At 39.7% G+C, this 10105-nt stretch overlaps 1 protein-coding gene across 1 annotated transcript in view; it reads right to left on the bottom strand.

Annotated features, from left to right (window-relative positions):
- Positions 1-10105, bottom strand: part of AGBL1 (ATP/GTP binding protein like 1) — a 681509-nt gene that overhangs the window by 325966 nt on the left and 345438 nt on the right. The window contains exon 20 of the mRNA XM_029952682.1: positions 4137-4268. Coding sequence (XP_029808542.1) covers positions 4137-4268 — 132 coding nt within the window. The remainder of the gene's footprint in view (positions 1-4136; positions 4269-10105) is intronic.

Here is a 10105-nt window from a genome sequence, read left to right as displayed (position 1 = left end):
ACCAATTTTACATCACTCTACATTTCTAATATAATCATTTAAAGCTACAACATTTTGGGCCACCTGGGTGGCTCAATTGGTTAAACATCTGACTTCGGCTCAGGTCATGATCTCACGGTTTATGGGTTCGAGCCCTGCGTTGGGCTCTGTGCTGACAGCTCAGAGCCTGGAGCCTGCTTTGGATTCTGTGTCTCCCTCTCTGTCTGCCCCTCCCCTGCCCATGTGCGCTTGCTCTCTCTTTCCCTCTCTCTCTCTCTCAAAAACAAACAAACATTAAAAAAAATAAGGTTACATTTTTTTTCTCTAAACACTGTTTTAGCTGCATGCCATACATTTTGGTATGTTATGTTTCTTTTTTTATTCAGCTTAGGACATATCCTAATTTCCCTTCTGATTTCTTCTTTGGCCGATAAGTTATTGTGGAGCACATTGTTTAGTTTCCAAATATTCTGAGAGACCCTAGAATCTTACAAAAGTTGATTTGTAATTTAATTCTGCCATAGTAAGTGAACATACTTGTATTGTTTCAATCTTTTAAAAATATGTTGAGACTTGCTTTATGGCCTAGCCTATGGTCTACTTAGGATAATTTTGATGCGCACTCAAAAGCAATGTATATTTTTCCACTTTGAGAATTGTTACATATGTATCAATCAGATCAGAAAATTACTAACTTGCTATTTGAATATTCTATTTCTTACTGAGAAAAGAATACTAAAATATCCAACTATTATTGGATTTTTAAATTTCTTCTCTCAATTCTGTTAATTTTTGCTCATGTATTTTGGGTAGATACATGCACATGCATTCATTTTATCTTCCTAATTAATTATTCTGTTCAGTATTATGCTGGATGCCATCCTCAGATCTCTAAAGCTATTGACTTTTCTTCAATGTTTTTTTTTCCTCTGTAATATAAATTCAGTAATTTTGAATTGACCTTCAAGTTTAATGACTGATTCTCCTGCCATCACAGATTTGCTGAATGATCCCATCCAGTGAAATTTTTCATTTTGGTTGTGGAACTTTTCAGTGCCAGAACTAATTTCTTTCCTTCCTTCCTCCCTCCCTCCCTTCCTTCCTTCCTTCCCTTTCTCCTCTCTCTCAGATTCTAACTGTGTATCAAAATCTCCATTATTGTGGTTGGGACTTGGAATAAATAAAAGGAAACTAAAGATAACTTGTTGGCTGTGCTCTCTAATCACTTCGGTGGACCCTCTTCTGATCGGTAGTAGTCATGTTTCTAGAGGACATGAAGGCAGAGAGTGAAGAGAAACTGACGGAGCAGGGGAGTAATTTCAAGATGAAATAGTAGTTTGATAAATTTTTATCTCTTTTAGTACTCATTAACCCAGGGAATAAAGCTATTTTTACAGTAAATTCATATATCCAGAATAATAAAGAATTTGGCAGAGGTAGGTAACCATGATAATTGTGATACTGTGATGTATATTAGGAAATATGTATTTGTTCTTCATCCCCAGTCACTGACATGAAGCTCCTAAAACCCCTGTAAATTCCTAAGTGATAAGAGTATTAGAACCATTTTTTGTTCTAATGAGGTGATTATAGGCAGGCTCCTGGCTCAAACTATCCCCACTCCTTCGGAGTGGGTAGAGGGGCTGGAAATGAGTTAATAATTGATCACAGCTACATGAAGAAGACTCCATAAAATCCCCATAGTATGGAGTTCAGAAAGCTTGCAAGTTGGTGAACACATCCGCCTACCAGGAGGATGATACCCCCCTCCCACCCCAACTCCACAGGGACAGAAGATCCTGTACTTGGGATCCTCCCAATCCTCACCCCATGTATCTCTTATCTATCTGGCTATTCATCCATGTCCTTGATCATACCCTTTAATAAACTGGTAAATGTAAGTAAGTGCTTCCCGGAGTTCTGTAAGCCACTCTAGCAAATAATTGAATCCAATGCAGAGGGAAGATCACAGAACCCGCTAACTCATAGCTAAGTCAGACAGAAGTTGTGGGTAACTTGGGACTGACTACTTGTGATAGACATCTGAAGTAGAAAGCAGTGTTGTGGGATGAGTCCTTCACCTGTGAGATCTGATGCTGTCTCTAGGTAGACAAGGCTGGGATTGAGTTAAAGTGTAAAACACCCAGCTGGTGTCTCAGACGTGTCTGGTGGTGTGAAATCCCCACATATCTGGTGACCAGAAGTGTCAGAAGTGTCCTATGTGAATGTAAAGGACAAAGACACAGGAGATCTGTAGGCTCTTCCAATGTAAAAATTTTCCTTCTTTTTCTATATAATCTGAAACAAAGCCCAGTTTTTATTTTGTGTTTGGACAATGTTGCCTCCTCTACTTCTTGATTCCCTTTATCCTGACTGGAAGAAGTCCTTGGTTCTGTGTGTGTGTGTGTGTTGATAAGATATTTTAATTGAAATATATTTGATATATAACACTGTACAACACTGCACACCTAAACCTGTACAACAGGTTAATTTGATACATGTATATATTGTGATTGCCATTTTAGTGATAACCATCATCTCTATATGACATAATTATTTATTCCTTTTAGTGGTTGACATAATTACGTTCTAGTCTCTTAGAAAGTTTGATGTTTATGGTACCATATTGTTGTGTATATTCGTATACTGTGCATTACGTTTCTAGGGTGTAAGTTTGTACCCTTAAATAGCATTGTCTCACTCCTCTGCCCCATACCCTGGAACCCAGCCTTTCACTCTCTGTTTTTAAGAGTTTAGCTTTTCCAGATTCCACATATAAGGGGCATCTTATGGTGCTTGTCTTTCTTTGTCCAACTGACATCAACTACCTCAAGTCTCCAGTTGGCCTAAGGTTTCTAGAATGCTCCAGGTAAATTCGTTTTTTTTTTTCTTTTATAGTTTATTGTCAAGTTTGTTTCCATTTAACACCCAGTGCTCATCCCAAGCACCCTCCTCCATGCCCATCACCCCTCTTCCCCTCTCCCCCTCCCCCATCAGCCCTCAGTTTGTTCTCAGTATTCAAGAGTCTCTCATGGTTTACCTCCCTCCCTCTCCCCAAATTTTTCCCCTTGTCCCTCCCCCATGGTCCTCTGCTAAGTTTCTCCTGTTCCACTTATGAGTGAAAACGTATGGTATCTGTCCTTCTCTGCCTGACTTACTGTACTTAGCCTGACACCCACTAGTTCTATCCACGTTGCTACAAATGGCCAGATTTCATTCTTTCTCATTGCCATGTAGTACTCCATTGTATATATAAACCACATCTTCTTGATCCATTCATCAATTGATGGACATTTAGGCGCTTTCCCTGATTTGGCTCTTGTTGAAAGTGCCACTATGAACATTGAGGTACATGTGCCCCTATGCATCAGCACTTCTGTATCCCTTGGGTAAATCCCTAGCAGTGCTATTACTGGGTCATAGGGGAGTTCTATTGTTAATTTTTTGAGGAACCTCCACACCATTTTCCAGAGTGGCTGCACCACTTTACATTCCCACCAAGAGTGCAGGAGGGAGAAGTCCTTCATTCTTTACCCCTCCTTAACTTCCTCTTTAGTTCAGTGCGGGAAGAGTTGAGCTCTATCCACTGGAACCCAGAAAAAACAGAATTAGCTACTTATAGATAGACTATATCCACTATACAGAAATAGTGGATCACTACTCTGCTTTCAAGAGCATGCACACCCAGAGGGAGGTGGATGGTCTAATATCTTACATTTTTGCATTCCTTGATATTAAGATCCTTTTGCATTCAGCATCATTTTGCTGCTCTCCTAAACATGAAATGGAGGCAGTATTTTTACGATCCTCATTGCCCAGGTGACAAATGGCGGTTCAGAGAGGGGATGTTCATGGTTCCTAGGTGCACAGTTAATAACTGCAGAGTCAGGCCTTAAAATGAGGTTTCCTGTCTCCAATTCTTGTGCCCTTTGCACTATATCCTACCACTCAGAAAACAAAACACAACAACCAGGTAGTAGAGCCATTACCCATCAAAAATGTATAGAGGTTACACGTACCTCCAACCTGCTTATATTATAACCCTAGAGTTAAAAGAATCAAAATGCTTATTTAGGGGGAAAAATGGGTGGAGCATGTGTCTCAAAGGCAAGAATATGGACACAAAATATTTTGTGTCATTCTCCTCAATGACTTACCCTGTAGCTGACATCTTCCAAGACAGTAGAGGTGCCCACAGCAGATTCTGCTTGCCACAGTGTCTCCTTGATGCTACAACCATAAACGAATACATTCTTCTTTTGAGAGTGGCCATGGAAATCACAGAAGACCTATGATGGCAAAGGATGGGGAGTGGGGAATCTAGGTCAGTAATACTGGTCTTTTAAATGTTTTAAGTGTCAACTTTCTCAGGTAAATCGTGTTTACTTAGGAGAACCAGTCACCTGAGGATCATTGGTGATTTTGGTAAGAGCTACATTGGTAAAGCCCACCTCTAGACCTGTAGGTAAATCCATTAGAGAACTTCCAGCCTTGGCCATCCTGTCTCAGATCCAAAGCACCACCTAGTTTGCCTAGATGATTCCCATGTAGTATCATTAGGAGTAAAACATAGTTTTTGTTTAAGACACCAAGTTTTAGGGCCGTTTGTTACCCAACAAAAGCTAAATGCTACAATAATGTGTTCTTAATCTAAATATTTATCCCCACATATAAAATATACTCATCTCCTCCACAAGGAAGAGTCCCTAACACCCATCCAATCACAGGATCAAACCCTCAGTACAAACCCACATGATGGCTTCCAGACCCCGTATGTGCCTCCTCCTGACCCATGAATAAAAAGGCCAATTACTGCCTTCTACCCACCTACATGCAATGGTGGAGAGAGGAAACATTACACCCAACAAGCACTCATGTTTGAAAGAGGATGAGCAGAATGGGCATAGGAGTCACGTTTTTGTAAGAATTCTGAAATAATGACAGAAACTATGAGGTTCCTGTATACTGTAGTATAATTTAATGAAATGTTATGTTTCCTCCCTGAAATCAGAAAAGGACCTGGTGCTGACCATCAACTGTACTTGATACAACTGAGAAAAGAGAAAAAATAAAAGGTGTAAGATTTAAAAGGAGTAAATAGTAGTGTCTATTTTCCTACAGAAAGATTGCAAAATGTAGAATATCAAAAGTCTGTATGTGCATACAAAATCACAGGTTATAATATCAATATCTAAGAGTCAAGCCCACTTATGTATACTATCAGTATCAAAATCTAAATTTAAAAATAGTATTGGGGCACCTGGGTGGCTTCTTTGTTTAACCCTCTGACCCTTGACCTCAGCTCAGGTCTTAATCTCAGGGTCATGAGCTCAAGCCCCACATCGGCTCTGCACTGGGCATGAAGCCTACTCAAAAAAATATTATTTAGGGGTGCCTGGGTGGCTCAATCGGTTAAGTGCCTGATTTCAGATCAGGTCATGATCTCACAGTTTAAGCCCCACATCAGGCTCTGTGCTGACAGCTCAGAGCCTGGAGCCTGTTTTGGATTCTGTCTCTCCCTCTCTCTGTCCCTCCCCTGCTTACACACACATACACTCTCAATAATAAACAGTAAAAATTAAAATATATATTGTATATATATTATTTGGGAGCACATGCCTGGCTTAGTCGGTGGAGCTCACAACTCTTGATCTTGGGGTTGTAAATTAGAGCCCCACATTGCGTGTAGAGATTATTTAAAAATAAAGTCTTTAAAATAGCATCAAAGCATTAATTCATAAGAGTAACTTTAAAGATGTGTAAGACACACTGTTGAGAAAAATTAAAACTTTCAATCTCAGCAAATATATCTTTAGAGGTTCAGTGCAATCTCAGTCAAAACCCACAGAGGATGTTTTGTTTTGGTCTGATTTTTTATTTTGTGGAAACCTACAAGCTGATCCCAAACCAAAATAGAAGTCCAAAGAGCCAAGAATGATTGAGGCAGTCTTAACCAAGAATGAGAAAATTGGGCAAATTATGTAAAGATATCAAAACTTATTTTGAGGTTATAGTATTTCATACACAGTATTATTAGCAAAAGAATACACAAATCAGTCAATAGAGGAAAACAGATATTCCAGAAAGGGAATCACATATATTGTCACTTGACCTATGACAAAGTTGATACTCTGGCACAGTGGGGAAATGATGGTCTTGGAAGATTTATGGCCCAGTGTAAACAATGTAGAAAATAAAAATAAGTGTGTATCCCTACTTCATCATATATTAAAAAATAAATTCTACACGTATGGTAAATCCTAATATGAGAGATAAAATAATACATCTACCTGGGGGTAACAACATAGGCTAGCATGTACGACCTTGGAGTTGAGAGAGTTTTTTGAGGACACAAACAAGGAATACACATAAATTAAAATACTTAAAAATTAGATTTAGTCCATTAAGAACTTCTGTTCATATGAAAGGGGTGCCTGGGTGGCTCAGTCATTTGAACATCTGACTTCGGCTCAGGTCATGATCTCACAGTTTGTGGGTTCAGCCCCACGTTGAGCTCTGTGCTGACAGCTCAAAATCTGGACCCTGGTTCAGATTGTGTCTCTCCCTTTATGTACCTCTCTCTCCCTCCCTCTCCCTCCCTCTCTCTCTCTCAAAAAATGAACATTAAAAAATTTTGAAGCTAAAATAAATAAAAATGCTAAGAAAAATATGAAACGGCAAACCAAAGAGGGAAATAACCTATGTGCAATACATATATCCAACACACACACACACACACACACACACACACACACACACACTTTTGTACATCAACAAGAAGAAAAAGAGAGGCAACTCAATTTTTTTAATGGGCAAAATTCAGGTGCCTGGATGGCTCAGTCAGTTAAAAGCATCCGACTTCAGCTCTGGTCATTATCTCACAGGTCATGGGTTTGAGCCCTGATTGGGCTCCGTGCTGACATCTCAGATCCCAGAGACTGCTTCAGATTCTGTGTCTCCCTCTCTTTCCTCCCCTCCCCTGCTCATACACTCTTGCTCGCTCGCTCTCTCTCCCTCTCTCTCTCAAAAATGAATAAAAGTAAAAAAATTTTTAAGTGGGCAAAAATCTTCAATTGACATTTCACAAAAGAAAATATCCAAATGGCTATTAAGCAAATGAAAGTGCACTCAGCCTCATTAATATCAAGAAAATATAATTTACACACCACAATGAGATGTGACTACATCTAAGGGGTTATTAGGACTGCTAATACCATGAAGACAGACAACGTTAAGTGGTGACCACAATATGGAAGAAACAGAACTCTCTAACCCAGTTTGCAGACTCTAAAAAGATACCATTCCTTTGGAAAACAATTTGGGAGAGTCTTCTAAAGCTGAATATGCACATATTCTAAAACCTTCCCAACAGGAATGCATCCACTGAGCACTAGAAGGTAATCAAGATTGAAAACAGTAGTACAATTTTTACTAGGTTTAAACTGTAAATGGTACAATGGATTAATTACTTATGGTACAACCAATGAATAAAATACTATCTAACATTAAGAATAAAAAAACAAGCTAGACACAAAACAGTACATATAAGAATTTCCTTTCTATGATGTTCAGAAACAGGCAAAACTAATATCATGGTGCAAATGAGGGTAGTGTTTATTTTGGGGGGCTGGATATTATTATCTGACATCTCTGGGTTGCTGGACATGTTCTTTTCCTTGATTTAGTTGGTGGTTATGTGGTGGGTGCATTTTGTGATGATTTATCAAGCTGCACAACTGTGATCTGTGTGCTTAAAAATTAACAGATGATATCTGCACATTTTGTGTGTCAAGGAGACAGAAGTCCTTATATTTTAAGGAGGTGTTTCTCCACATTTGTACCTTAGTTTACAGAAATGTAGCCTTTGCATACTAAAGGCACAGAGTAGGTAACTGAAGGTGTTTGTCAGATTTAATAATGATGCAAAGTTGGGGATAACTGAGAGGAGAGTAAACAAGAGTGGAAACTTAAGTGGCAAAAAGAACAGAATGAGCAAAAATAGAAATACTTAAATTGGAGTGAATGTAATGTCCTACAATTAGATTCAAACAGTGGCCAGAGTGAAAGGTACACACATTTAGATGAGAAGTAGATTTTGAATGAGAGATCCAGAAGTTGGGGATGGCAATTTGCTCAGAATAAATCAGAGGCCGCAGATGGCAACAATTAATCCAATCATAAATTGCTTCTGGGGAAGTAAAGTGCTCACATATTAAGAGAGCAATCTGTCCAATGTACCTCTTACTGGTCAATTTTTATCTAATATCATGTTTTGATTTCTGAGTGTGGCATTTTAGAACTAGCCAGACACCTCAATAAAGAGGAACCAGAAAGCCAAGAGGAAGGAGAATGTTAGTAAGCCAATAACAAATGAAGACCCTGGAGATGCTTATCCCAGAAAAAAAAGAAGGCTCAAAGGGGTCTGGACAGGAGTCCCACAAATTTCCAAATTCTCCCAGTAGGAACGTGAATAAATGTACTTGCTATTATTTCAAAGAGACACACACAGGCAAACGGAAGGATAATATGGACATAGACTCGGGCTCTATATTAAACTCAACACTTGTTGAATATCTATTACTGGCAAGGCACAACTCTATGGTTATTGCTATCTTAATATGCTGTGTCATAGCTTTCAAAATTTCACCAGTTGAGTGTTCTTACTTCAGCTCAGGGCATCATCTCACCAATCCCGAGTTTGAGCCCCACGTCAGGCTCTGTGCTAATAGCTCAGAGCCTGGAGCCTGTTTCAGATTCTGTGTCTTCCTCTCTGTCTCTGCCCCTCCCCTACACATGTTCAGCCTGCCTCTCTCTCTCTCTCTTTCAAAAATAAATAAACATTAAAAAAATTTTTTTTTAATTTCCATTCTCTGAAAACATTTCAGCAGAAGCCAGATGAATGGCTCCCAGTGAGATTGTTGGTTGAGAAGTTAGACTAGATGATGCTTTTCTGGAATGTGATAAAGCCCTCAAGTTCCCTGAATAGGAAGCTGTTGACAGCAGGGATGGAGCCTGGGACACTTGCGGTGCATGCATAGAGCCATAAACAAATATGTCAAAGAAAAGTAAAGGGACAAGTGATTTATGGTCTGCTTACTCATGATAGGAGAAGACGAAGACTAACATTTCAATAGCAGGTTAGTTGTCCTATGCTGCTTTGTCAGTGGGCCATGGAAGTAGAGAAGAATCGGCAACATCAGGACTGATTTTCCAGAAACAAGGTTATTGCCGGACACAGAGCATGAACTTGATCGGGAGCCAGAAGGCAGGTTTGGGGACAGACCAATTATCTATGAGCTAAGGGTTTTAAAGACTAAAGGACTCAAAACAGCTCTGCATGTTCATCTTCCTCTCCTCCCCCGGTTTCTCTTGTCAATAATACATTTACACTGTGAATTCCCTATTACCAGAAAAGTATTTCTTGGGGCACCTGGGTGGCTCAGTTGGTGAAGCGTCCAACTTTGGCTCAGATTGTGATCTCACAGTTCCTGAGTTCAAACTCAGCATCAGGCTCTGTGCTGACCACTCAGAGCCTGGAGCGTGCTTGGGATTCTGTGTCTCCTTCTCTCTCTGCCCCTTCCCCACTCACTCTCTCTCAAAAATAAACAAACATTAAAAAGCATTTTAAAAAAGTATTTCTTAAGTGTTTTTTCTCTCCAATAAAACAAGAAAAAAGTTTTATTTTTCTTCATGTGGAATCCTTTGTTCTTGTTTCAGGTGCAAGCCTTCTGAGAAAATGAATCTCCCCAGCTTCCACATATCCCTGAGCTGTGGGTGCCAGAGCCAAAATGATAAGCTGATGTGGGAGGAGGGAGACGGTCCAATGGCAAGTCAAACCACACACAAGACATAGAATGAAAGCACAGAAACAGTGATAGAGCAGAATCAGTTGTTCCCTACAGAGGGTGTAATTAGGCAAATGCACAGAGAAAGGCAGACAAGAGAAAATGTGGCAGCAGAAAGGGACCTGAGAGGCAGGAAGGAGAACCATCCAGGGTTTGGTGCACTCCAGTTCCTGCGAGATTACTAGACTCTTCTCGATCAAAGCGACCTTACTACTTGGGTTACTTTGAACAAGATTCTGTCCTTCCCAATACATCTCCATCAGCCCGTGTTTCTCCATCCT

Source organism: Suricata suricatta, chromosome 9, assembly GCF_006229205.1.
Source record: "Suricata suricatta isolate VVHF042 chromosome 9, meerkat_22Aug2017_6uvM2_HiC, whole genome shotgun sequence".
Taxonomy (NCBI): domain Eukaryota; kingdom Metazoa; phylum Chordata; class Mammalia; order Carnivora; family Herpestidae; genus Suricata; species Suricata suricatta.
Note: the sequence above shows the minus strand (reverse complement) of the source record. Positions and strands in the feature narration are given on the sequence as shown.